This window comes from Delphinapterus leucas, unplaced genomic scaffold, assembly GCF_059928025.1.
Source record: "Delphinapterus leucas isolate spDelLeu-1000000601 "Yukka" unplaced genomic scaffold, BTC_Dleu_Yukka2 spDelLeu_asBTCV2_sq25, whole genome shotgun sequence".
Lineage (NCBI taxonomy): Eukaryota > Metazoa > Chordata > Mammalia > Artiodactyla > Monodontidae > Delphinapterus > Delphinapterus leucas.
Window position 1 is genome coordinate 18009287 of NW_028322234.1, and position 27815 is coordinate 18037101.

Consider the following 27815-nt stretch of genomic DNA (forward strand, 5'->3'; position numbering starts at 1 on the left):
GGGCTAGTGCTGGCTCACTGGTGGGCAGAGTCAGGGTCCTGCAGACTCTGGGGCTGTTGCCCAGCCACTGGCAGGTGGAGCCAGACCCTGGGGTTAGTGCCCTACTCCTGGCAGGCAGAGCTGCTTCCTGGGGTCTGCCTGCAGGGCCCAGGGATCCCAGAGCTCGTTTCAGAGCACTGGTGGTGGGGGGGGGGGCAGGTTTCGGCTACAGTTGGGTATGGGTTCTGGAGCGTCCCAGAGGTGGCCTTGGCTTACTGGTGGGCAGGGCTAGGGTCTGGCCTTCAGTGCGGGATCATGGTTTTCTTGCATCTGGTGTCCACCCACTGGTGGGCAGAGCTGGGTCTTGGCCCTCTGGTGGGAAGGGCTGTGTCTAGGGGCAGCTGTGGGCTCAGGGGGGGGTCTAAGGCAGCCTGTCTGCTGATGGGTGGGGCTGTGTCTCCGCCCAGTTAGTTGATTGGCCTGGAGCGTCCCAGCACTAGCGCCTGTGGTCTATTGGGTGGGGGGGCCCGGGTCTCCGCACTAAAGAACCAAGATGGCGGCCGCCAACATTACGTCCCCAGGGCGACCCATGGCCGCCCGCGCCTTGCCTCCCCAGGAGACCCTCCGAGACCAGCAGGTAGGTTTGGTCCAGGCTTCTATCAGATGACTACTTCTGCCCCGGGTCCCAGTGCACGTGGGATTCTCTGTGTGTCCTTTAGGAGTGAAGCCTCTATTTCCCCCAGTCCTGTGGGGCTCCTGCGACTAGTTCTGTGGGCCTCCGAAGCCCAATGCTCTGGGGGACCCTCTTCCTGGTGCTGGACCCCCAGGCTGGGGAGCCTGACGTGGGGCTCAGAACTCTCGCTCCTGTGGGAGAACCTCTGCAGCATGATTCTCCTCCAGTCCATGGGTCCCCCACCAGGGGCCACGGGGTTTGATCATATCGTGAGTCCGCCCTTCCTTCTCATTTTGTTGCGGTTCCTTCTCTCTGTCTTCGGTTGGAGAAGATCTTTTCTGGTAGGTTCCAGTCTTTTTCATCGATGGTGGTTCTGCAGGTAGTTGTGATTTGGGTGTGCTCCTGAGAGGAGGTGAGCTCAGGGTCTTTCTACTCCGCCATCTTGGCCGATCTCCCAGTCTCTCCACATCCTGGCCATTACTTGTCACTTTGTTTGTTTTTAATAATAGCCATCCTAATGGGTGTGCAGTAATGTCTCACTGTGGCTTTGATTTGCGTTTCCCTAATGATTAGTGATGTTGAGCGTCTTTTCATGTGCTTATTGGCCATTTGTGTGACATTTGTGTGACATTGCTCCATCTTCTTGGGAGCAATGCCCACTTTTTTTGTTTGTTTGGCTGTGTTGTGTCTTCGTTGCTGTGTGCAGGCTTTCTCTAGTTGTGGCGAGCGGGGGCTACTCTTTGTTGCAGTGCGCAGGCTTCTCATTGCAGTGGCTTCTCTTGTTACGGAGCACAAGTTCTAGGCGTGTGGCCTTCAGTAGTTGCAGCACGCGGGCTCAGTAGTTGCGGCACGCAGGCCCTAGAGCACGCAGGCTTCAGTAGTTGTGGCACACGGGCTTAGTTGCTCCGCGGCATGTGGGATCTTCCTGGACCAGGGCTCGAACCCCTGTCCCCTGCATTGGCAGGCGGATTCTTAACCACTGCGCCACCAGGGAAGTCCCTTTGCCCAGTTTTGAATTGGGTTTTTTTTGTTGTTCAGGATGGTCAGAATCTTTAACATTGAGAGTGGCCAATCAGAATGGAGCTCACCAAAGGTGGGAGAAGGTTCTGGAAGCCTCTGGCAGTGCCAGGCATTGCTATTTGGTTATTTCCATCTGAGGAGTCCTCGGGGACAGGACAGGGCAATAGGAAGCATGGGTTCCCCTGGGAAACCATTACCTACGAATTGCCCCAGGGTCACTAATGGAACAGCCTGCTGGGAATTCCAGGGAAACCTGCCCCAGGAAATGATGGTCTGGTGGACACAGGTCACATAAGCAGTGACATTCAGGGCAAGAAGAGTTGCTTTTTCATCGTTTTAAATTTCGTTTCTCTTAATATTTTATTATGAATATATTTAAGTAGAAAAGATGAAAAAATAGGACAAACACCCATATGCCAGTATCTGATTTCAAAAGTTATTACTATTTCACTGTATTCGTTTTTTCTCCCACTCTCTCCATCTATCTGCATCTGTAATTATTCACACACACATTCATACATATATATCTTTGCCAAACCATTTGAAATTAAGTAGAAAACATCATGACACATGGCCTCCGAATCTCCCGCATGCATTTGTGCACATAGACAAGAGAGTCTGTCACATACCCACATACCACTATCACACCCAAGAAAATTAAAAACAGCCACACAACGTTATCTAGTAGCCAGTCCATATTCAAGGCCTCACTCGCCTCACCCTAATCCCAGCCGTGTTGGATCCTGTCTTTGTTTAAAATACTGATAATTCGTGCACCATGTTTTGTTTTTGTTTTTGGTTTTTTTTGCCATCATTCTGAATTTTGACAATGTTACATGAAAATATTATTATTCTTATTTGCTGCATTGGGTCTTTGTTGCTGCGCTCAGGCTTTCTCTAGTTGCGGCGAGCAGGGGCTACTCTTCATTGTGGTGCGTGGCTTCTCAGCGTGGTGGCTTCTCGTTGCAGAGCACGGGCTCTAGGCGCGCAGGTTTCAGTAGTTGTGGCGCACGGGCTTAGTTGCTCCGCAGCACGTGGGATCTTCCCGGCCCAGGGCTCGAACCCGTGTCCCCTGCATTGGCAGGCAGATTCTTAACCACTGCGAAACCAGGGAAGTCCGAAAATATCGTTATTAGTCTCGATGGCTGAGTTTTGGGGCGCCTCCTTAACACTTGCTCGCTGGGTGAGTGCCTCACCCTCCGGCCCCATCCTCAGTGGGCCTCTAAGCGGGGATTTGTCTGCCCTGCAGATTCCAAGACCCCACCGAGTGGGTGGCTTACGCGGGCAGCACCTACCTCAGCGGCTCGGAGGCCAGCACGGTGCGGGCCCGAGTGGCCCGGATCATCACGCACCCCTTCTACAACTCTGACACGGCCGACTTCGACGTGGCGGTGCTCGAGCTGGGTGGCCCCCTGCCCTTCAGCAGGCATGTGCAGCCCGTGTGCCTCCCAGCCGCCGTGCACGTCTTCCCGCCCCGGAAGAAGTGTCTGATCTCGGGCTGGGGCTACCTCAAGGAGGATTTCCGTAAGCACCATACCGCCCGCAGCCTCTCCAGGCAGCCAGCAAAGCCCAGCCAAGCAAGAAACACACAGTCCGGCCTCATTAGCCGCGGATTCTGTATTTGCAAATTCGCCTACTCGCTAAAATTCATTTGTCTCCCCAAGTGGATACTCGTGGGGGGAATCTGTGATTGTTCCCTGATGTGCAATTTGAGTCGTTCCCAGCTGAGGTGGAGCTGGGCAATACCCTGCCTCTTGGTTCAGCTCAGACTGGAAACCAGTGTCCTTTTCGTGGTCTATTTACTGCCACTTTTTTATCCTGCCTTTTTGTGCTTTTTGTGGCAGGTTTCACAAAATCTAAACAGGCCCCAAGCGTAGAGCTGAAGTGCTGGCTAGCGTCCTAAGTGCAGGAGGGCTGGGATGTGCCTAATGGGCAGAAAGTACGTGTGTTAGATGAGCTTCGTTCAGGCAAGAGTTACAGCGCTGTGGGCTGTGAGCTCAGTGTTAACGAATCAACAATGTATGTTAAGTGAAGTGTCTTTAAGCAGAAACACACGTACCATCATGAGGTTATGTACGTATGGATCAGCTGTGACCAGAGGCTCTCAGGAACCTGACCCCGTGTAACCCCCAGAGCAGTGGGGCAGTGTTCACTGATTCAGTGTTTGGGTAATTTTATAGAACAGAACTGCCTCATATCGACTGTAACCTGATGGTGATAAATGCTGGGAAGGAAACCAGTAGGAAAAATGAGTTGGGGGCGGGGACAGCTTTAGGAAAGGGCCTGAGATGGTTACACTTCAGCTAAGACCAGGCTTCCTACTCCAGGGACTGGGCAGGAAGCAAATGAGACAGGAACCCCTATTCACATGGAGCCCCCAGTCCAGACCAGCGCCTCCCAATAAAACTTCCCTCAGTGGTGGACACAAGCCACATCTGTGCCATCCACAACGGGGGCCAGCAGCCCTATGACACGGGCTAGCGCTACCAAGAAACTGAGTTTTACATTTCACTTCATTGTAATGAATTTCCATCTGCATTTAAATAGCCTCAAGTGGGTAGTGGCTACCATACCCAGACAGAACAATTCCAGGGGGCAGTAGATAATGAACAAGATAAGTGGCAAATGGTGATGTACAGAAGGGAGAAAAGTAAGGCAGGGGTTGGGTGGGGGCTGCAATTTAAAATAGGAGATGAGAGGAGGAAGGCGGACAGATTCTGCAGGGACAAGCATTCTAGGCAGCCAGAACGGCATGTGCAAAGGGCCTGGGGTGCCAGGGTAGGTGGTCCAAGCTTGGGTATTTGGATTGAGCTGGGCGGGTGTGTGTGGGGGGACACCCTGGAGCATTTGAGGAAAAGGTTACGTAATCTGATTTAATGTTTAGCCAAGATGGGGCTACGGCTGGACTAAGAAAAGATTCCAGCAGGTAAGGGGGAGCTCAGGGCGGGCAGGTTTGGGGAGGGGAGGGGAGGAGCCTAGTCTTGGGGCATTAACTTTGATGCCACTTAGCTGTCCAGGCCGAGAGGGTGGTCAGTGGGCATTGATGGACCTGGCTCATTTCTGATCTGGGGCTGCAGCAGCTCCACCGCAGCTGGGGAAACAGAAGCTCAGCCTCCTGGCTCGGGGTGGCTGCCAGGGTCCTGGAGTGCTCACCCTGCTTGTCTCTCCCCATGCTGGGCAGTGGTCAAGCCGGAGATGCTGCAGAAAGCCACCGTGGAGCTGCTGGACCAGGCCCTGTGCGCCAGCCTGTATGGCCACTCGCTCACCGACAGGATGCTGTGTGCCGGCTACCTGGATGGGAAGGTGGATTCCTGCCAGGTGAGCCCGGTGCCTGGGAAAGAAGCCAGAGGCCCCAGACGACGCCTTGCCAGCCCCTGAGGTGGCTGGGAAAGGCCCCCAGGTTTCCGCCCGAGGTTCCCCTCTCCCCGGAAGGGGGAGTCTTCTGTTGCTGGTCCACCACCAAGATTTCCTCTGCTTGGTTTGTCACATGGCTGTGGATTTCCTTTTTCTTTTTAGTTTATATCTTTGCTCTCCTTTCTAAGGCCTGGTGGGTGGGGAGCGGCTGCTACATGCGCTCAGGGTGCCACATCAGAGCCAGAAGCTGGAGAAAATGGCGGGAAATAGTAAGAGAGAACTTGTGTTTAAGGATGAAAGAGTCGCGGTGAGCTGGGTGTGAGAAGGCAAAGGATAGCAAGACAGGATGAGTGAGGGTAGATGCGGCCCTGCAGGAGGACGCCGCATGATGACTGGAGGTTCCTAAGCCACTGGTGACATTACCCAGGGTCTGCTGGGCTAAGGAGAGGAGGGGATATTGCTTATTTGGGTTGGGTTTTTAACTGCCAGTGGTAGAACTGAAAGAGGTCTTAGAGATCTCATAGTCCAACTGTCCTATTTTATTTTTTTAGAAGAGGAGACTGAGGTTCCGAGATGTGAGGTATCAGCCCACATGTGCTTCGTGAGCGCGTGGGGAGAAGGCCCCCAACCAGGGCTCCTTCTCTGACCCTGTGGCTCTGGGATTGGGACCGGCTGCAGCCACGGAGCCCCGACCCCTCCTGAGGGTGTGCCTTTGTCTCCCAGGGCGACTCGGGGGGCCCCCTGGTCTGCGAGGAGCCCTCCGGAAGGTTCTTCCTGGCCGGCATCGTGAGCTGGGGAATCGGCTGTGCAGAAGCCCGGCGTCCGGGGGTGTACGCCCGAGTGACCAGGCTGCGTGACTGGATCCTGGAGGCCATTGCCGCTGCAAGCAAGCCTCTGGCCCCCACGGCGGCTCCTGCCCCGGCCATCCCCAGCACCGCCTGGCCCACCAGCCCACAGAGCCCGGTGGTCAACACACCCACCAGGCCCACGCTGGCCCCCAGCGCCGTGCCTCTCGACTCAGCCACTGCATCTAAGCCACAAGGTACTTTCTGGGGAGACAGCAGAAGTGGGTGTCTGCTCCGTGCGGGGTTGGGTGGATTGGTACTGGCTTTCCGAAGCTGTCTGTGGGGAAGAGATAGGTGATTGATTAGTGATGTCTGTCAAATGCCCAGGCAAAGGCTATTTTCACATTTACTGCCTGATGACACCTACTGCCGGCCTGGAGGAGGGTGTACTCAGAATATCCCGAAGGGTCAGCAAGAGGCCAGTGACCGTGACGATGGGGCCAGGGTGGGAGAGCGACTGACCTGGGGTCACCGCAGACACGAGCACCCACACGAAGCACACAACTTCTCCACCTGTCTCGACTTTGTGGTTTCCGAGGACCCAGGTCCAGTCACTGCCCGGATCTGACCCTGATCCGCCTTTGTGGTCTCACAGACCTGCGAGGCTCAAAGCCAGTCGAAACTCTGCCTCTTTTTTTGTTTTGTTTTTAACACAAAAATCTCCTTTATTCTTGGTTGCTCCTACTCAGTCATTTAACAATTCAAGATTTGTACTGTAATTAATAACGTGAAACTCTGACAGACAGTGGTATACAAAGTCAGTTAAGATGTGCTTCCCATCTTTATTAAATATTGAAAAATAAAGAGTAGGAAAGAATAGTAAAGTACACTCCCATTAGAAAGAATACATGATTTATGTTGAGTACATACCAGTTTTCCAAAGTACTGTATACCTGGCCAAAGATATATTGCTAAAGACACACGTACACAGGGGTACACACACGTGCATACAATCAAATAAACCGCACAACACGTAATATAGAAAAAGTTATATGTAACAAAAATGAAAAAATTTTGATATTATATTGTTTTTGCCTATGGAAATGAGTATCAAATTAACTTCTTTTCATTTTTTTCTGCTTATTTTATTATTTATTTTTTGAAAAATTTTTTTATTGGAGTGTAGTTCTTTAACTGTGCCTCATTTAAAGTCGCCTGCACCCACCCTGCCCCCAAGCCCGTAACAACCCGACTCTGCCTTTGTCCAGAGCCGCCTGGGCTGTGGCCTGTGTCTGCCGTGCTGACACTGGTGGGGACAGGGCTGCTGTGATTTTATCTTCTTTTTCGCGCATATCCCCCCAGCTGGGCTGCGTACTTGTACTTGAGACCTTAGGGCTCCTTTAAGCCTCGATTCCTTCATGTGTGTGACGGGATGATTGTGCCCTGGCCCAGCCAGAGCCCGGAGGCTGTGCCCCGTGTCCCGAGGCCCCTCTGGAACCAGGGTGGTCCCGCCGCCCGCCGAGCGGGCTGAGATGCGCGGGCCCTCCTGTCTCGTCCCCGCAGAGTGCGGGGCCAGGCCGGCGCTGGAGAAGCCCACCCGGATCGTGGGCGGGTTCGGGGCCGCCTCCGGGGAGGTGCCCTGGCAGGTCAGCCTGAAGGAGGGTTCCCGGCACTTCTGTGGAGCCACCGTGGTGGGGGACCGCTGGCTGCTGTCTGCCGCCCACTGCTTCAACCAGTAAGGCCCCCTCGGCTCCCCCGTCATCACCGGGCCCCCCCACCATCAAATCCCCGTGCACGCAGAGACCACTTAGGACCCAGCACGTGGCCAGGGTCACGTCCAGCTGCGGGGTGCGGGGTAGGGGGCGGATGGGGGGCAGCGTGAAGAAGTAGGGGGCTCTGGGGAGTGGCTTCTGGGAGGATCCTGTCGAGCTGGTCTGTGAGGGACACAGAGGGGCCGAGTTGGGGGGCAGGCTCCTCCCCTCCACTCAAGGGCAGGTGGCATTGACCTCTGATTGTCACAAAGCCGTGGGGGTCTCTCATGCCTTCTTGTCCCAGAAGGAAATGAGGCCCGGGGGGGGCTCCCTGCCTTGCCCACGGTCTCGTGGTGCCCTCCCCGGGGCCTGGGTCCCGCAGCTCTGCCCGGTTCCCGGGGGGGCGGCAGGGAGTCTGATCGGCCCCTTCCCGGCAGCACAAAGGTGGAGCTGGTGCGGGCCCACCTGGGCACCGCGTCCCTCTCGGGCGTCGGCGGGAGCCCCGTGAAGATGGGGCTCAGGCGGGCGGTGCTGCACCCCCAGTACAATCCCAGCATCCTGGACTTCGACGTGGCCGTGCTGGAGCTGGCCAGGCCCCTGGTCTTCAACAAGTACGTGCAGCCTGTCTGCCTGCCCCTGGCCATCCAGAAGTTCCCCGTGGGCCGCAAGTGCGTGATCTCTGGATGGGGCAACACGCAGGAGGGAAACGGTGAGCCTCCGCCCCCCACCCCCGCCCGGGGCTCTGGTCCCACCGCCCGCAGACCACTCACCTCTCCACTAACTCAGGGTCGCAAACTCCGGCCCATGGGCCCAGTGCGGCTGCTTTTCATAAATAAAGTTTTACTGGCACGCAGCCGCGCCCACTCACTCACTGATAGCCCCGGGCGGCTTTCCTGCTACAAAAGCAGAGCTGAGTGGTCCCAACAGGCTGTCTGGCCTGTAAAGCAGAACATATTTACTCTGTGGCCCTTTATGGAAAAAGTTTGGGGACCCTTGTGCTTCCCTTTGAGACCTCAGAGTAGCCCCCTTGCAGGTCACCCAAGGTGCTAGGGAATCCGCTCAGGGACAGTGGTGAGATTCTAGGGTGGGACCCGCCTCCTTCTCACGGTGTGACTTTACATCCCTGCAAGGCCGTGGGCCTCTGGGCCTTGACCTGTAGGACGGGGATGGCACCTCCCTCTGGGGTTGTGGTCAGAGTGAAGCCGGCTACTGAACAGTGGTCCCTGTGTAAGTGGCCCTCGGGGGTGGTCTCCTTGTCCTGGCAGCCACCAAGCCTGACCTCCTGCAGCGGGCATCCGTGGGCATCATAGACCAGAAGGCATGCAGCGCCCTCTACAACTTCTCGCTCACGGACAGGATGATCTGTGCGGGGTTCCTGGAGGGCAAGGTTGACTCCTGCCAGGTGAGTCCAGGAGGGACCCGGTTTAGAGAGATCGTGATACGTCCAAACAGAAGATGAGACAGCAGTTTCAAAGTACGTGGTAGATCTACACAAAATATATACACACTGATTTTAAAAGCTGTCTCGTATATGTTAACTGAAGAAAAGCTAATCATACATGAGTACGTATATGACCACCCTGTCACACTTGACACGTGGCTGACCCATTTTTAAGGGGAAACAAATCAGCGCCAGAACATAAAAAGAAGCTAGCTGAACCATGCTATCAAGGCCAGAGAAACACACAGGTAAAGAAATTCAGGGAGTTCCCTGGTGGTCCAGCGGTTAGGCTTGGCGCTTTCACTGCCGTAGCCTGGGTTCAATCCCTGGTTGGGGAACTAAGATCCCACAAGCCGCGTGACATGGCCAAAAAAAAAAAAAAAAGAAAAAAATTTTTTTAAAAAGTAAATGCATAGGCCAGTCTTACTTAGAAGCATAGATGAAAAAACCCTTAATAAAACATTAGCAAATTCAAGCCAGCAGAGTATGTGTTATAAGGGAAACACATCACAACCAAAGTGAGTTGATGTCCTAAAAAGTTTGGCTCCACACAAGACAATCCATTAGTGCTATTCATTGCATTAGTGCACTGAAGGGGAGAAACAGGATAATTGTCAAAGTCACAGAAAAAAAGCATCTGATGGTTTTTAACAACATTTCTAATTCAAAAATTAAAAAATTCTAACCCCGTGATAGACATATAATGGAAACCTACAGCACATCATGCTTTAAATTTTTTTTATTTTACTGAAGTATAGTTTACTTACAATGTTGTGTTAGTTTCTGGTGTACAGCAAAGTGACTCAGTTATACGTCTGTATGTATATACATACATATATATATTCTTTTCCATTAGTTTATTTCAAGATATTGAATGTAGTTCCTTGGGCTATACAGTAAAGCCTTGTTATCTATTTTATATATAGTAGTGTGTATCTGTTAATCCCAAATTCCTAATTTCCCCTCCCCCCTCCCCTTCCCCTTTGGCAACCACAGGTCTGTTCTCTATGTGAGTCTGTTTCTGTTTCACAAATAAGTTAATTTGTGTCATATTTTAGATTCTACATGTAAGTGATATCATATGGTATTTGTCGTTCTCTTTCTGACTTACTTTGCTTAGTATGGTAATCTCTAGGTCCATCCATGTTTTTGCAAATGGCATTATTTCATTCTTTTTTATGGCTGAGTAATATTCCATTGTATAAATGTACCACATCTTCTTTGTCCATTCATCTGTTGATGGACATTTAGGTTGCTTCCATGTCTTGGCTATTGTAAATAGTGCTGCTGTGAATGTTGGGGGGCATGTATCTTTTTGAATTAAATTTTTTTTTTTTTTTTTTGCGGTACGCGGGCCTCTCACTGTTGTGGCCTCTCCCGTTGTGGAGCGCAGGCTCCAGACGCGCAGGCTCAGCGGCCATGGCTCACGGGCCCAGCCGCTCCGCGGCATGTGGGATCTTCCCGGACCGGGGCACGAACCCGTGTCCCCTGCATCGGCAGGCGGACTCTCAACCACTGCGCCACCAGGGAAGCCCTGAATTAAATTTTTTTGTCTTTTCCAGATATATGCCCAGGAGTGAGATTGATGGATCATATGGCAACTCTATTTTTAGTTTTTTGGGGGCTGCGCCGCACAGCATGCGGGATCTTAGTTCCCCGACCAAGGATTGAACCCGTGCCCCCCTGTAGTGGAAGCATGGAGTCCTAACCACTGGACCGCCAGGGAAGTCCCTACTTGTAGTTTTTTCAGGAACCTCCACACTGTTCTCCACAGCGGCTGCACCAATTTACATTCCCACCAGCAGTGCAGGAGGGTTCCCTTTTCTCCACACCCTCTCCAGCATTTGTCATTTGTAGACTTTTTAATGATGGCCATTCTGACCAGCATGAGGTGGTACCTCATTGTAGTTTCGATTTGCATTTCTGTAATAATTAGTGATGTTGAGCATCTTTTCATGTGCCTGTTGGCCACCTGTATGTCTTCTTTGGAGAAATGTCTATTTAGATCTTCTGCCCGTTTTTCGATTGGGTTGTTTGGTTTTTTGTTATTGACTTGTATGAGGTGTTTGTATATTTTGGAGATTAAGCCCTTGTCGGTTGCATCGTTTGCAAGTATTTTCTCCCATTCTGTAGCTTGTCTTTTCTTTTTCTTTTTCTTTTTTTTATGGTTTCTTTTGCTGTGCAAAAACTTGTACGTTTGCTTAGGTCCCGTTTGTTTATTTTTGCTTTTATTTCTATTGCCTTGGGAGGCTGACCTAAGAAAACATTGGCGCGATTTACGTCAGTGAATGTTTTGCCTATGCTCTCTCCTAGGTGTTTTATGGTGTCACGGCTTACATTTAAGTCTTTAAGCCATTCTGAGTTTATTTTTGTGCATGGCATGAGGGTGTGTTCTAACTTCACTGATCTACATGCAGCTGTCCTGCTTTCCCAACACCACTTGCTGAAGAGACTCTCTTTTTCCCATTGTATATTCTTGCCCAGGAGAGTTCTTTTCTTTAGGGTTTTCTGCTGTTTTCTTTTGTTTCCAATGCAAAAGTAAGAGCAATCCTGGCTCAGAGAGAGGTGACTTGCTCAAGGTCACACAAGGTCTCACAGGCCCACGTGGGCGTGAGGCCCGTCCTGCTGAGGTCCTGTGCGTGTCCAGCTCTGCTGAGGAGTTTCTCCCACTCGTGGCAGCACGGGAGCACCTGGCGGTGCCTCTGCAGAGAGGGTGCCGGTATGGTCAGCGGCCCTCTGTCCTTCCTTTTCAGGGTGACTCTGGGGGACCCCTGGCCTGTGAGGAGACGCCTGGCGTGTTCTATCTGGCGGGGATTGTGAGCTGGGGCATCGGCTGTGCTCAGGCCAAGAAGCCAGGCGTGTACACCCGCATCACCCGGCTGAAGGGCTGGATCCTCGCCATCATGTCCTCCCACTCCCTCTCCACGCCCCCGCCGTCCACCACGAGGACGCCCACCAGCAGTCACCCTGCCAGGACGACGGCTGGCTTCACGGTCCTGGGGGTCGTGGCCAGCAGACCCACCCCGTGGGCCACCAGCAGGGTGACCAGCCAACCTGCCAACAGGACCACCACCGCCATGACCACCACCACTAGGGGACAGACACCACCTCCACACGCCACGGAGACCACTGTGGGCTCCCAGCTACCAGGTACCCAGAGAAATGGAGTGACGTGGGTGGGTGGCGGGAGTCCTGTGTCACCTGCTAGGGCTGCTGTGACAGCGTCCCAGTCTGGGGGGTGGAGATGGAGGTGTCGGCAGGGCTGGAACCCTCTGAGGCCTCTCTCCTCGGTGTGAGGACGGCCATCTTCTCCCCGCATCCTCATGTGGTCTCCCCTCTGTGGGTGTCTGTGTCCTAATCTCCTCTTATTATACGGACACCAGTCATGCTGGATTAGGGCCACCCGGACCTCATTTTACTTTAATCATCTCTTTAAAGGCCCCATCTCCAAAAGTCCCATCCTGAGGTTCTGGGGGTCAGGGGCTTCCACTTACGAATTGTGGAGGGGACACAAGTCAGACCATCGTAGGCCCCGACGGCAGGGACCCGGCACTGACAGGGCAGATGCACACGTAACGGCTGGTCCCACAGGCCTGAGGGGGGTACGACAGGGCAGTAACTGGCTGACAAATGAGACAGAGAACATGGCCCTGAGCTTGTGTCTGAGATGTGGAGTTCATTTTTATTAAATATTCATCAGAACCATATGAGGCTGCCATATTTCTGGGTCAAAAGTAAAGCCCCATCTAATGTAGGCAATTTCCTATGGCCCAGATAGATGCCGTCCAGTGTCCCGGGCACCAAGCTTAGAATGGGGCCCGGCTTCTGTTGCCCCCCACATTCACACAGAGGCTGGCCCAGTCAGCCCAAGTCCCCAGACACAGACCTGCACCCACAAAGTCAGGGTTACGGGCTCGCTGCAGCAAGGCAGCGCACGCCAAAGAACCAAGGGGCGGCTCACCAAACAGAGGGAGAGGCAGGCGCTGTGGGATCCGGGGCAGAGGGGTGGAGGGGATGCTGAGAGGAAGCAGAGTTTGACCGGCTCAGAGCAAAGCAGACCACGTGCCTCTCCGGGTACCACAAGAAAGTCGAGTCCAGAGACCCCTCAGCTGAGGTGCTGGACCGGGCTGGAAATCGGGGCACAGTCTCTGTGACTGAGATCCTCCAGGCGCAAGGGGAACTCGCTGCCCCTGCCTGTCCAGCAGGGATACTCAGAGGAGGGGGCGTTTTGATACTTTACGGCTGCAGCGTGTCCTTGGGAGAAATACTGGTTCTTGTTAACGCTGCAGCTGGCTGTCTCTGGGTCGGGCCTCCAGCCTGGTGATTCTTCCTTTTCCAGTAGCTACAGTTCTCAACGTGGGGGCCAGGAGGTGGAGGAGGGTTCCTGACATGGCACATATTGTTCGGTGTGGGGACAGGAGGGCCTTCCCCGACCATGGAGGGCAGGGGAGGCGGCTGGCTGGTGGGAGACAGGGCTGGGGAGGGGGCACTGGCTGTGGAGCTGGAAAACAGCCTGTGGGAATTAATTATCAGATGTGTACCTGAGCGCGCGCGCGCCCCCGCCCCGGGTGCTGACGGCGCTCCCTGCAGCACTCCTCGGAGCTACCCGTTTGGTCTTCCTACTCTTGTGTTCCGAGGGCGCACCCTGTGCTGCAGGTGGGGAGGGGCGTCTGTCACAGGACGGAGGGACGACACTGGGTCACTAGACCCAGGTAAAGAGCCCCTGACAGGGCGTCCAGGAAGACCAGCCAGTGCAGGAGCTGGTGAGACCAGGCAGGGCCTCCTGGGAAGCAGCTGGGGTGTGCAAAGGCCCTGGGGCAGCAGGGAACTTGGCTCCTAGGGACCTGAAAGAGGCCTGGGAGGAGTGGGGAGCGACAGGGGATGCTGGCCTGGCCCCCAGCTGGGGAGGTGAGGCCCCAAGGCTGAGGTTACAGGAACCAAACTTAAATGCATTATCTGAGAAAAGCCCAGAAGAGGCTCGTTTGTAGGACCAAGCACCAGGCCCAGGGTCCCTGGGGGAAGGCGTTTCCCCGAGGTGGGTCCCCCACCCCACTCCCTGCTCCCAGGCGCCGCTACCCAGGACTGCGGCCTGGCGCCGGCAGCAGCGCTGACCAGGATCGTGGGCGGCAGCGCCGCGGGCCGCGGGGAGTGGCCGTGGCAGGTGAGCCTGTGGCTACGGCGGCGGGAGCACCGCTGCGGGGCCGTGCTGGTGGCCGAGAGGTGGCTGCTGTCGGCAGCGCACTGCTTTGACGTGTGAGTCCCGCCCGCCCCGAATGGCCCGTGTCCGCCCCGAATGGCCCGTGTCCGTGGTTCACCGGGACCCAATCATAGCCCGAAAACTCAGGATGTGGCGCCTCCGCGCTTTTGCCTGCAAAGCCCTTTCCCGACACCCGCTGCCCCAGGCCGTACCCTCTTCCGCACAGCCCTCCCCTGGCCACACAGGGCAGCGGGGCGAAGTCCAGTGCCCGACCCCCACCAAACGGGGTGGCCCCAGGCCGGGTCTCCGGGCCAGCGGGACACCTCCATCCCTAGCCATCTTGCTCGGACTGGCACCACCCTAAAGGTCACCCAGTGGGGAGTCCCCTTCCTGGCAGGGTGCGCAGTAGGAGGACCAGGCCAGGGGCCTGCCCTCCACGGAGAAACCCAGCTCAGGATGCGCCTCGCGGTGCCGAGCTCACAGCGGGTGGGCAGGCGGGAGAGCCGTAATATTAGGTGGAAACGGACATAGCTTGTAGTGTCACCTCAGTGCCTGGGGGCCAGCTGGGCGCGTTCAGGCGCGGGGGCCCCCCTCGTCCTCCCTGCTGTTCTAGGACAAAGGGACGACTCAACCGAGGTCAAGTGCCCGATCTGAGGTTCCCCAGCCGACCGCGGACGCAGCCCCCGCGGGGCAGGGTGCCGGGGAGCCCCGGGCGAGCAGCGCCGGGGTGCGGGGACCCGGGCGGACGCTTGTCCCCGACGTCCCGCAGCTACGGGGACCCCAAGCAGTGGGCGGCCTTCCTGGGCACGCCGTTCCTGAGCGGCGCTGAGGGGCAGCTGGAGCGCGTGGCGCGCATCCACAAGCACCCCTTCTACAACCTCTACACGCTGGACTACGACGTGGCGCTGCTGGAGCTGGCGGGGCCCGTGCGCCGCAGCCGCCTGGTGCGGCCCATCTGCCTGCCCGAGCCCGCGCCTCGGCCCCCCGACGGCGCGCGCTGCGTCATCACCGGCTGGGGCTCCGTGCGCGAGGGAGGTAGGCGCGGATGGGCCCCCCCGCCCCCCGAGGGTTAAGGGTCCGGGGGCGTCGGGAAGGACCCCGCCTGCGCCCCCATCGGGAGTCCCAACGGCGCAGGGAGGGCGCGGGCCCACCAGGTCCCTTCTCGCCCGCAGGCTCGATGGCGCGGCAGCTGCAGAAGGCGGCCGTGCGCCTCCTCAGCGAGCAGACGTGCCGCCGCTTCTACCCGGTGCAGATCAGCAGCCGCATGCTGTGCGCGGGCTTCCCACAGGGCGGCGTGGACAGCTGCTCGGTGAGCGCACTGTGCAACTGGACCGGGGCTCCGCGAGCCAGGCCCCACCCTGCGGTGCGCTTCCTCAGTTAGATCAAACAGGGCACCTTTTGGGTCTCCGAGTTTCCACTGGACAGCCACTTCGTGGACACCCCTAAGAAGCCGGCGTTCCCCCCACTGCACCCCCCCCCCCGCCCCTCAGAGGGTCAGGAGCAGGCCGGGCAGAGGCTGTGGGCTGAGGCCCGGTTCTGCTCCTGGACCGCCAGGCGGGTGCCCACCAATGTCTGCCAGGCGGATGAACGCTCACCCGAGCACTGAACCAATTTCCCAGATAATACGAGTGAGGCTCACAGAGGAAGCCACTAGCTGGGGTCACAGGGGGAGCCCAGGTGACACTCCCGTGGTGGCCCAGGAGCACGCAGATCAGGCCAGCCCACCCTTGGCTGCTGCCGGGGAGGTACTGCCTGCTCTGAGTTCCTTTCCTCTCTTCTCTCCTCTCCTCAGGGTGACGCTGGGGGACCCCTGGCCTGCAGGGAGCCCTCTGGCCGGTGGGTGCTAACTGGGGTCACCAGCTGGGGTTACGGCTGTGGGCGACCCCAGTTCCCAGGCGTCTACACCCGGGTGGCTGCTGTGAGAGGTTGGATCGGGCAGAACATCCAAGAGTGACCGCCAAACGGCTGCCCAGGCCTGGGACCAGCGACGCGAAGGTGGCAGGAACCAGCCGGCCACCCTTCCAGAGGAGGGGGTCCAGGTGGCAGGCGGGGGGTGGAGGGGTTGTGGGTTAACTGGGGTGCAATCTAACTGCGTATTTTGTTCCAATAAACACAGCCCCTCGTCTGCAGCCCGCTGGCTCAGCCCTCCATGTCACAGAAACGACGACTGCCCGCCCCTCAGCCAGGGCCCAGAGGTGGGAGGAAAGATGGGGGCGGGGAGGCCTTCCCGGAGAGGGCCACCCCCAGCCTTGGGCAGCCTCACCTTCGAGGCTCCCTTTTATGTGACCGACGCTCCCTGTCGCCCGGGAACCCAGGAGTGCTCGGGAAAGAAGGGGAGGGGGGCGCTGAGGCTCAGTCCCCACAGAGGCCCCTAGAGGGGAGACGCACAGGGTTCTCTGCGCCGCACTCAGCATGTATTTGTGTGACCCCAGGAGGTCACGGTTCAGAAGGGGTGTGGCCACAACTCCCACGTCCAAACCCGGATGCTATGCCCAGGGCATGAGGTTGATCGCCCCGAGCGTGTTGCCAGAGCCGCTCCGGGTCTTTGCTCAACTCTCCGGCCCCGACCCTTAGAAGCGTCCTTGCTCACGACTCTCTGACCCCCCACCTTTAGCGGGAGTGAACACAATCTTTTTAAGTTGAAGGGTCCAGAACTACACACACACACACACACACACACACACACACACACACACACACACAAAGAAAAAAACCAAATGGAACCACTGGGACCAAGATGGCGACAAATCTGACCTCCAACAGACCAAGTCTTGTTATACGCTGATTTGACTATATTAGCATATTAAATGACACACCTACCGGCAGCCAGGACCAGGTATTAAGGATCAAAACAGGATAAAAAGGGGGTGACCCCCCCACTCCCTCGGAAAAGCCCTGCCCCTCCCCCGCAGACTACTGCATATGGGTCCCCATCATTAGCCTCACTCCTCCTCCCTTTAAAATTAAATCCCCCTCACCAGGTGGGCAAGAAGTTCGTCTGTGAACTTAGCTCTCGCTTCTCCAGTCTCTGGCCACTGAATAAAGCTTGCGCATGTCAGCTTCTGCTTCCTTATTCACCCACTCCCGAACTCGAATGGTAAAAGGACGCCACCCCCATCCCGAGGCAGCCAGCCTTGGCGAGGCGAGCGGGTCCATACGATTTAATTCGGGAACAAATTTTGGCACCCAACGTGGGGCCCATTCCGTCCTGTAACTCAGGGCTGAACTCACTGACCCGGGGCTGACAAGGTCAGCTAAGTAACTGGGCAGTTTGCCCCAGTTCTGAACCTCTGGGCCAGTGAGGACTACTGAATTTAGTCTGAGATCTAAAAGCAGCCAAGGATCAAGTGGAGTGTCCCCCGCGCTGCGTAGCTACAGCAAGGATGCTTGCTACAGATCGGGGCAGTGCCCAGGGGACACCTGACGTGGGGTGGGCGCTGACCCCGCTCCGGCCGAGGTTTGGCTGTGAGGGTCGGCAAGTTAAGGGAAAGGATCCTGGTCGTCTCGTTGGAGACAGACCTCAGTCTAGAGGACTGGACTGGTCAGTTGGTCATCTAAATAGAGCCGACCCCCTGGCAAGGGGAGAGGCGAGATCGCACAACTGGTTCCCAGTTTGACTGGCTCCTGGCAAGGGGACTGGACAGGAAGCCCTCCAGACGCCACGGCGTGGCAAGAACACCTCCTTGTTTCACATGTGTGTGATGTGCGCCCTAGTCTCTGTTCTCGGCGCAGGGAAGCGTCAGGCTCTGATCTGTGTGGCCTTGCCTGTCCTAGTGCTCTTGGAAGTAGTACGTGCCGCAACCACAGGTACAGGCTGAGTGCCTACAGGCCACTAGGGCGCTCGCCACCAAACACGCTCTCGTGAAAGGGTGCGTTGGTCGTGGGCCGGGGTAGGTGAGCGCCAGGCCCACTGCCGACTGGAAGCACGCAGTAGAGCACTCGGCCCCACCGCTGCGGAGTTCCCACCTCTAGGCTCTACTCGGAGACCCAAGAGCACATCTTGTGTTGCTTCCTCTTGCCCTAACTGGCCATCCCGGGCAGGGTACACGTCTCTCTCAGGCAGGTCTCTCCCCACTACCCTCCATCGCAGGTCCCTAGGGATCCCTCCTCTGAGACACAAACCCTTTAAAAATCTTGTTTTTGCCACATTTCAGGAAAATCACTTTGCCTGGCTGGGGAAGGAAGAGGACCTCCACATTGTTCAAAGGCCTTGGGTCCTTGTAGCTGAGAGTAGAGAAAATTGGATACATGCCAGATGGGCATTCGGCCTCCCTGCCTGGTTACCTGTCACCGAGCAGGGACACGCCCTCTTTGAACAGACCTCCTTGCCTGCCAGGGAGGCCCTGCGGGCAATTCGCCTGATTGGAGAGAGAACCCTTATTTCCTACTCTGCCTTCACCCTATCTCCAGGGACTGGTGGCTGAAAGCACCCACCTACACTGAGTATCTCCTACAGCCCCACAATGGGTCTGGGAATGTCAAGTCGCTGAATTAAAAGGAGGCCTTGTAACCAAGGCCCTCTCAGAGGGCGCCTCCCCTTCCAGCCCCTAAGCATACTGGTTCAGGTTTCAGTTAGAGCACCGAGACCTCTTGGTGTGGGATCCATACACTTAGCAACCCTAGAACTCCCTTCTCCCCACAGCACTTTTCAAAATGCAAATAGCAGACTTCCCTGGTGGCGCAGTGGTTAAGAATCCGCCTGCCAAGGCAGGGGACACGGGTTCGAGCCCTGGTCCAGGGGGATCCCACATGCCGCGGAGCAACTAAACCCGTGCACCACAACTACCGAGCCTGCGCTCTAGAGCCCGCGAGCCACAACTACTGAGCCCATGTGCCACAACTACTGAAGCCGTGCGCGTAGAGCCCGTGCTCCGCAACGAGAAGCCACTGCAATGAGAAGCCCGCTCGTCGCAACTAGAGAAAGCCCAGGCACAGCAACGAAGACCCAACACGACCAAAAATAAATAAATTATTAAAAAACACCCCAAAACGCGAGGTTACTTCTAATCTCTCTCCCGGTATTGGAGTCTCAGCCTGAGGGTCCTCGTGACCTCCTCCCTCCACCAAGGGCAGCTACTCCCCTTCTGACAGTTCACCTGAGACTCCTGAGTCATCTACCCCTACCTCTCCTGGTTCCCTGATGCCTTCTACTCCCCCCAATCCACCACCCCCTACCTGCCGCCCCCTCCCCGACTCTCCCACCTCCATCTCTCCACAGCTCCCTCGCGGATCAGTCCACTGCACACCCGTAGCTGCGTTCAGTACCAGCCCTTTGGAATCAGTGGGCTATTCCCCCTTCAGGAGGTCCCCAGAGGAGGGGGCAGTATGACCATATGTACGTACCCTTGTCTTCCCAGATCTACATAACTGGAAGGATAGATCCAAGGGTTTGAAGGATACCCCGAGGGAGTCCTTAATTTAGTCCAGGGAATATTCACACCCACTTCCCCACTTGGCGGCTGTCCAAACCCTCCTGAACATCTTATTCTCCGGGGAAGAAAAGGCACTGATTATAACTAGTGCCAGGGAGGAAGTGGATGAGACCCATCAAAATAATGCAGGACACGCTCTACACCAGCCTGGAATCCAGGCCGTTCCCAGCACGGACCCTGGGTGGGGCTGCTGAGAGGAAAACGGCCGGCAGCACCTCACGCGTTTCAGGGGTGTGACTGTGGAGGGCATTCATCTGGCAAAGAAGAAACCCATAAACGGGACTAGGGTTCAGGGATCATCCGGGGCGGAAGGGAGACCGCCCCCCCGGCCTTCCTGGAATGCCTCAGGAGTGCCGGCGTGTAGACGGACGTGAGCCTGGGGTCAGGGGCAGGGCAGGCCGTTCTCAAGGCCCATTCCACTTCCCAGAGCGCCCAGACACGAGGAGAAAACGACAGACTTTGGAGACCAGGCCCCCAGGCCCCCTTCCCAGGGCTGGAGCCAGCATTTCGGGGCTTCAAGAACCGGGATCTGCGGGCGGATCCTGAGGCAGGCAGACGAGCAGAACCAACTGGCAGTATTCTGGCTTCCGTCACTCAGGGTCACCAGCCACCCTGTGATGGTGCTCCCTCCTCCCCACCACCGAAGGGACCCCGTGACATCCATGAGTCGCCAGGGTTTCGAAGACCACACCCACAGTGGAGAGCGGGGCTCAGGGCCAATCAGGGTGCACAGTGCCTGGAGCACAGCCACTGGAAGGGGGTGCCCCAAAGGTCTCGGAAGGAAGCCAAGGGGACCACGGTGTCCTGGCCTACCCTCGCTGGTTCCACACGGGGAAGAAGAGGGCTGAAGGGGCCCAGGGGCTCCCTGAAGGAGTCTTGGCTGACCCTGACCGTCGCGGGTAGAACGGTTGACATTCTACTCACACACGGGCTACCTACTCAGTCCTGAACATCCAACAAGGCAGGATGACCAAAGAAAAATGTACAAGGATGGGAGTGGAAGGGGAGTCACAGGAACGTAATTTTATAGAGCTCTTTTGAGTGTGGTTTGGAAGAGAGAATGTTATCTCATTTTTCTATGTCCCGGAACGCCCAATTCCTCTAATAGGAAGAGACCTACTATACAGATTGGCAGCTACACTTTATCTGAGATAAAAACCTTACCACTGAAACACCTAAGACCCCCTTCTGTTCTGCAGCCCTAGTGCTACTGCCCTCGGCCAAAAATAATAGCCCAGGGGGTAAGGCTCCACACTCCAATGCAGGGGGTCTGGGTTCCATCCCTGGTCGGGGAACTAAGATCCCACGTGCCATGGGGCAACTAAGCCCGTGCACCACAACTACTGAGCCCATGCACCACCATGAAAGATCCCGCGTGCTGCAAGGAGGATCCTGCGTGCCACAACTAAGACCCGGTACAGCCAAATAAATTAATTAAATATTTTTTTAATGGCCCAATTATCCTTAAGGGGGTTAATCCCTCTGTAGGGTCCTGCAACACTGTGGGCAGAGCCAGGAGGGCACCGCTTGGTCAAGGTGCGACCCGGCCACAATCACCCAGAGCAACACCGCTTAAGCAAAGAAGCGCTGGTGGGCACAAAGCTCACTCAAGCAAGGGCTTCTCAGACCCTGCCAGTGCCCTAGCAACCCTTCTATTCTGCCGGTAAAGGAGCCGAATGGGAGATACCAGCCAGTTCAGAACCCCTGGGCCATAAATGAAGCTACGGAGGAGATTCACCCTGTGGTGCGAAAGCCGTACACATTACTCTACCCTAAACCCTGAGAGGACCTGGTACTCTGTTAGACTTAACAGATGCCTTCTTTGTGTGCCCCTAACCCCAAAATCTCATTAAGATTTTGCAATCGAAAGGCAGGAACCCTGACAGCACGAGGAAACAACCGTGCTGGGTGGCTCTGCCCTGAAGATCGTGGTGAGCTCCAGTTAGAACAGGGAACTATGCTTCAGCATGCGGATGACACTCCTATCACCAGCCCCACCAAAGAGCCTGTAACACAGCTAACGCCTTCAATCATCTGGCGGAGAGAGGACAGGAAGTTTCAAAGGAAAAAGCCCAGCTCCCCCTCCAGCGGGTAGAACACTTAAGATTTATAGTAGAAAAGGGCCACAGGAGAGGAAGGGGCTGATGTGCCAGACGGCAGGCACCCCTAGTAAGGGAAAGCAGCTCCAGGGTTTCCTGGGGATGCTTGTATAGGGATTCCCAACTTTGGCTTAATTGCTAAGCCCTTGTATGAACAATTAAAAGGGAAGAACCTTGACTTTTGAAGTGGACCCCCAATCGTGACCGGGCACTCCTGGAACTGAAAAGCTGTCTCGTGAGAGCCACACCCGCCTTCCCCATGACCTGAGCCCAGCAGTCCCCTCCATCTATATGTACATGAGAGAGGAGGAACTGCCCCAGGGGACCTTTCACAAAACTGGGACCTCTGACTCCAGGTCGTAGCTAAAGGGTGTCCTCCGTGCTTACGGGCTGGAGCTGGTACTTCTCAGCTCTTCAGAGAGGCTGACAAATTAACCTTTGGACAGGCCCTGACCATCTGGTACTCCCACCACCTCCAGCCCCTCATAACCCTGCAAGTCCAAGCCGCACTTCTAGACAACACGTCTGTGACTGAGGCCCGGTAGTGTCCTCACCCTGCCCCCCTGCTACCTCAGCCAGGCCCCAGATTAACCCGTGGTCGTGAGAAAGCTATGGAACAGGGTTACCCCCGTCGGCCTGACCTGAAGAGCTCCCCTAGAGAGAATGCAGACTCAGAGTGGCTCATCCACGGGAGGAGCTTTATGAAAGATGGGACACGAAAGGCAGGACGTGGTGGCCCAGGTGGTTTCCATCGCTCAAGGGGTGCAGGCTAAAGCTCTGCCCTCTGGCCGCTCTGCTCAGAGGGCCCCGTTAACTGCCCGGATTAACTGTCCTAACCGGGGCACTAGAGCCGGGGAAAGGAAAGCCGTCAATGCCTACACGCTCACGGGGCCATGTGGAGGGGGAGGGGAACGCTGACCTCAGGGAACAAACAGAGGAAGAATGAGGGAGAAATGATGTAGCCACTGGAGACTACACTCCTGCCTGTGGAAGCAGCAGGCATTCACCGCAGAAGCCATCAGAAGAGAGAAGCAGGAATATAAGAGGAAACAACGGGGCAGACAGGGCAGCAGCAGAGGGTGGGGACAGAGCTCTGATGCCACTCCTGCCCGGTCCCCCAGGGGTAACTCCCATCCGCCCCCCAAAGGAAAGGGAAAAGCCTTTGGGATGCGGCTATTTTAAAAGCCCAGGATACCCGGGGTGATGGTTCCCCCCGCCGGCCTCTGCACTGCAGGCCACCAGGGAAGCTGGCCCGAGCACACGTTATGGGCAGGAGGCCTGTATCAATGGCTCATCAAGTCCATGACTACCCCCAATCTCCGCCATCTCCTTAAACAGGGGGATGAAGCGTGCCCTATCTGCCTCCGGAATAAGCCCAACACTTACAGCCGCCACTGGGGTCAAGGCAGCGACCGCCACCCAATATGAAGGCACGTGTCCAGGTCAGGACTGGCCGGCTGGTTTTATAGTAACGCCCCAGGCACGAGGAAATTCCAGACTCCTGCCAGCTGTGACTGCCACCTTCCCCGGCCGGATCGAGGCGTTTCCCACCTGAACCAAGACTGCCCTGGAGGTCTCCTAGGCCCTGCTCAAGGAAATAATCCCTCGGTTTGGGCTCCCCAAGTCCATCCAGAGTGACAGTGTGCCTGCCTTTGTTTCCCAAATTACTAAGGGACTCTCTAGAGCTCTGGGAATTACATGGGGTTTATACTCCACTTGGACACCAGAGTCCTCAGGAAAAGTAGAACAAATCAAACCCTCAAAAGAAACTTAGAGGGCTTCCCTGGTGGCGCAGTGGTTGAGAGTCTGCCTGCCGATGCAGGGGACGCGGGTTCGTGCCCTGGTCCAGGAAGATCCCACGTGCCGCGGAGCGGCTGGGCCCGTGAGCCATGGCCGCTGAGCCTGTGCGTCCGGAGCCTGTGCTCCGCAACGGTAGAGCCCACAACAGTGAGAGGCCCGCGTACCGCAAAAAAAAAAAAAAAAAAAACTTAGAGAAACTAGGCTCAGACACTTATCAACCCTGGATGTCCCTTCTCCCCACAGCACCTTTCAGAACGCAAATAGCGGACTTCCCTGGTGGCGCAGTGGTTAAGAACCCGCCTGCCAATGCAGGGGACACGGGTTTGAGCCCTGGTCTGGGAAGATCCCACGTGCCGCGGAGCAACTAAGCCCGTGCGCCACAACTACTGAGCCCGCGCTCTAGAGCCCAAGAGCCACAACTACTGAGCCCACGTGCCACAACTACTGAGCCCACGTGCCACAACTACTGAAGCCTGCGCACCTAGAGCTTGTGCTCTGCAACAAGAGAAGCCACTGCAGTGAGAAGCCCGCGCACCGCAACAAAGAGCAGCCCCTGCTCGCCAGAACTAAAGAAAGCCTGCGCGCAGCAACGAAGACCCAACGCAGCCCAAAATAAATAAATTTATAGAATTATTAAAAAACAAAAAGAGAATGCAAATAGCCCCCAAAGGAAAGCTCAGGTTGAGTCCGTATGAGCTCATGTACTGGAGGCCCATTCCTGAAGGACCTGGCTCCAAGACCAACCTGAGGGATATGGAGCGACTGAAATACGCCTTGCAGAAAGGGGAAATAAGCAAAGCTTTACACACCTACAGGGACACGGAACTGCCTTCCCTTTCTGACATCACTTTCCACCGTTTCTCCCCTGGGGACTGGGTTTATTTGAGAACCCAGAAGGCTGGAAAACCACAGGAGCAGTTAGACCCCAAGTGGACAGGACCTTAGCTAGTGATCTTGACCACTCAGACTGCCTGACAATTACACGGCACAGCCCCGTGGACCCACCATACCAGAGTGAAGGCAGCACCCATACCTGAGGAAGAAGTTACTGAGCCACCCACTGCATACACCTGTGAACCTGTTATAGCCCTTAAGTTACTTTTCAAAAGGAAGAACTTACTGATAGATAAGTAACGTGGTGGACAGGCTTAGCAGTTGGCTAAGCCTGTCCCTTATAACTGTCCACATGAAATGAGAGCTTAACACGATAGTCCATTTCTCGGGGATTACAGCATGTGGACAGACTCTATCCCAGTGCTGGTCTGTCACCCCCACCCACAAAGTGATGCCTGTGGATTAAAGGTGTTGCATTTTGCCCCTAAGAATGACAGCACCACTCTCACCTTGGCTCACGGACCTGCTAGACCTACCCCTCCTGAACGCAGCTTTCCTGCGTGGATCTCATCCCTGAAATCAACATCTCCAGCAAATACAAGGCACTCACTCTTAAAGTGCGGTCCTGCGGCCACTGCCCATGTCAGCAGCCCCCACCAAAGGGAGAAGCTTGCAGTAATGCCCTGGGGCTGCTCCGGACTCTGAGCACGGCTTCTTCCATTACCCCACAATTTCAGTGCCCCGGGATTGACCCCTATGGAAATCTCACCCACTGGTACCCTCTGCACCCACTCAACGAATACACACAGGGACCAGACGGGAGATGCGCTTATGGGGGAGGGAAGATGCCAGTTGTCTGGGGTTTAGTGTGGGGCCCTGCTGAGGCCTGGGGAAAAGCCACTAGTCAAGAACCCCCCAATGACCCCTGCTACGCAGGTGGGCCTCTCCCCTCACACTGCAAGGGAACCCCCTCTTGGGCTAGCCACTTAGGGAGGTGGTTCAATTCCTCAGAAGTGTGCTAGGCATGCACTCCCCCTGGGTACCTGGTTCCTTTGTGGCCCGAGAATAAACCAATTGCCCCATCAGAACAACCCCAACTCCTTCCCTTCTCTGGGGTGGGCTCTAGCCTCTCCTTGCTTAAATAATGCCCAATTTATGAAACAATGCACACTAGGCCGGCCAAGTTCTAGGAACCTAGGTATAACCATTCATAACATCGGTATCACCTAGCCCTGAGATCAAAGGACAATGGGACTCATTCTGGCAGGAGCAGGGATAGCTCTCCGACTGGTGGCCCCCTGGGGAGGTCTCACATACCATGAAATCACTCTACAAGATCTCACACCGGGGGGCTACCCTGGTGGCACAGTGGTTAATATTCCGCCTACCAATGCAGAGGACACGGGTTCGATCCCTGGTCCGGGAAGATCCCACATGCCGCGGAGCGGCTGGGCCCGTGAGCCATGGCCGCTGAGCCTGCGCGTCTGGAGCCTGCGCTCCGCAACGGGAGAGGCCACAACAGTGAGAGGCCCGCGTACCGCAAAAAAAAAAAACACAAGGTCAAGAACCAAGCTCCATCTGGGATATGGTCACGCAGAGCCCCCGCAGCTGAACTGGTTTCTTCCACTGCTTGGCCCACTAACTGCTATCATCCTCCGGCTCACCTTCGGGCCTTGTCTCCTTGACTGCCTTGTCAACTTCGTTAGTAAACGGCTTGAAACCATCAAACTTCAGATGATACTAACACAAGAATACAAGCAACTGGGACTGCATCCTGGTGACAATCAAACTTATTTTAGGTTAGTCAGAAATCCAGAAAAAAACTACACCCACGTTCGGCAAAAAGCAGCTTCAGCAATCAAACCTTCGCCCTTCAGTGCCCCCTCAAGAATGAGGAGCAGTAACAAGGGAAGGGGGCATTTTGTTGCCAGATCTAAGCCAGGTCTTTGCTCCAAATCTGCCACCCTCCCCGCCACACCTTCAGCAGGAGTGAACATAAATCTGTAAGTTAAAGGGTCCAGAGATAAGAGACGAAGCCACACGCACAAAGAAAAAAACAAGTGGAACCAGCTGGGACCAAGATGGCGGCAAATCCAACCTCCAACAGACCCTGAACCTCATTATGTGTTGATTTTACTATATTAACATATTAAATGACACACCTACCAGAGGCCAGTACATACATTAAAGACCGAAACAGGATAAAAACGGTGTCCCCCACCCCCGCAACTCCCTCAAAACAGCCTTGCCCCTTCCCCAGTAGGCTAATGCGTGTACCTCCCAATCATTAACCTCGCTCCTCCCTTTAATATTAAATCCCCCTCGCCAGGTGGGTGAGAAGTTCAGCTGTGAACTTAGCTCCCGCTGTTCCATTTATTCGGCCACTGAATAATACTCGTGCTATGTCAACTCTGCTGCGGCCCCAGCAGGGTCCACAGGACTTAATTCGGTAATGGGCGCACAAGGGGAGGTGGCAGCGGGGCCAGGGCTCTCCCAAGACCCAAGCTACACCCACTAACACGTGTGCATGTAGGCGGAGGGAACGGGAAGAGTCCCAATTGTCCCAGCACCAATCCTGTTCTCATAAACTTCTGGCAGGCAGTACGCACAGGCTGGCCCCCGCCTCACAAACAGCATTTACGGAAATGGGTCCGGGACCAGGGCAAGGCTGGGGGGTGGCCTGCTGGCGCGTGGCGGTCACATGTTGGCTCGTTCCCGCTGCAGCCGCGAGTTATAGGCACGGGACACGGTGTTCCAGGCGTCCATGTAGCGGTCCATGCACATGGCGATGCACTTCTGGGGACGGGGAGGGCGCACGGCTCAGGTCTGGAGCCCCCACCCCCGGCAGCGGATTGCGCACGCGCCGCGGCCCCATCGCGTCGCCCAGTTAGTCCGCGTGCATGCGCAGAGGCCTCCCCGCCGGGTCCGGGCCCGCGACCCCGCCGGCCCCCCGCGTTTACCTGTTCCGAATTGTCCAGGGAGCCCCCCGGCTTCCCGATGCACTTCCGGAAGCACTTGTCCGTCATCCTCTGTGGGGACACGCGAGCCCTCAGTTGCGACGCCGGCCCCCGGCGGGCCCCGCCACCCTCGGCCCCCCGCCCCCGCCCTCGCCCCGGACCTGCAGCAGCTCTTGCGCGTTGGCCACGGCGATCTGCACTTTCACCTGCTCCATGATAAGCCCGGGGTCCAGCTTCCCGCTGCCGGAGCTCCCGAAATCCGAGCCGAAGCCACCCTCCATGGCTCCGCAAAGTCAACCGGACAGCGGCAGCGTGTGCCCACCTGCACCCACGCCGGAAGTCGGACACCGCAGGGCCCCACGGGAAATGGCGTCCGAACGCGCTGGGGGCCGGGACTACTGCTCCCATAAGGCCGCGCGGGACCTCCCGCGCATGCGCAGACAAGGGCGGACCAGAGTCGGTTTCCCGTGTAGGACTCCGGGGAGAAGGGAGG

At 56.3% G+C, this 27815-nt stretch overlaps 2 protein-coding genes and 1 long non-coding RNA gene across 4 annotated transcripts in view; 1 reads left to right on the plus strand and 2 right to left on the minus strand.

Annotated features, from left to right (window-relative positions):
- Positions 1–16324, plus strand: part of TMPRSS9 (transmembrane serine protease 9) — a 29616-nt gene extending 13292 nt beyond the window's left edge. The window contains exons 8-18 of the mRNA XM_089905765.1: positions 2922–3196; positions 4854–4990; positions 5750–6068; positions 7375–7546; positions 8000–8271; positions 8828–8964; positions 11757–12153; positions 14070–14256; positions 14970–15235; positions 15373–15509; positions 15993–16324. Of these exons, the coding sequence (XP_089761891.1) occupies positions 2922–3196; positions 4854–4990; positions 5750–6068; positions 7375–7546; positions 8000–8271; positions 8828–8964; positions 11757–12153; positions 14070–14256; positions 14970–15235; positions 15373–15509; positions 15993–16154 (2461 nt within the window). The 3' untranslated portion in view covers positions 16155–16324. The remainder of the gene's footprint in view (positions 1–2921; positions 3197–4853; positions 4991–5749; positions 6069–7374; positions 7547–7999; positions 8272–8827; positions 8965–11756; positions 12154–14069; positions 14257–14969; positions 15236–15372; positions 15510–15992) is intronic.
- TIMM13 (translocase of inner mitochondrial membrane 13) lies at positions 180–27775 on the minus strand. 2 transcript variants are annotated; one of them, XM_030760665.2, is made up of 3 exons: positions 27484–27775; positions 27326–27394; positions 180–6148 (listed from the first exon to the last, which is right to left on the minus strand). In XM_030760665.2, the coding sequence occupies exons 1-3, from the start codon at positions 27601–27603 to the stop codon at positions 6044–6046; spliced, it is 294 nt and encodes a 97-aa protein (XP_030616525.1). In that variant the 5' UTR covers positions 27604–27775; the 3' UTR covers positions 180–6043. The 2 variants fall into 2 exon arrangements, with proteins under 2 accessions (XP_030616525.1, XP_022422245.1); XM_022566537.3 differs by lacking the exon at positions 180–6148 and adding an exon at positions 26720–27161 and having other exon boundaries at positions 27484–27697.
- Positions 6640–26601, minus strand: LOC115802301 (uncharacterized). Its single transcript, XR_004022730.2, has 2 exons — positions 8842–26601; positions 6640–8241 (listed from the first exon to the last, which is right to left on the minus strand). It is a non-coding gene; the product is annotated as an uncharacterized LOC115802301 (long non-coding RNA).
- Positions 27776–27815: the final 40 nt, after the last annotated feature.

Bases quoted from the DNA above. Each gene is read 5' to 3' on its own strand.
- TIMM13 (XM_030760665.2), bottom strand. From the start codon at position 27,603: ATGGAGGGTGGCTTCGGCTCGGATTTCGGGAGCTCCGGCAGCGGGAAG. The intron at 27,395-27,483 runs GTCCGGGGCGAG...GTGTCCCCACAG, and splicing joins ACGCGCAAGAGCTGCTGCAG to AGGATGACGGACAAGTGCTT. The intron at 6,149-27,325 runs GTAAACGCGGGG...TCTTCCCCACAG, and splicing joins CCCTGGACAATTCGGAACAG to ACAGCTTCGGAAAGCCAGTA.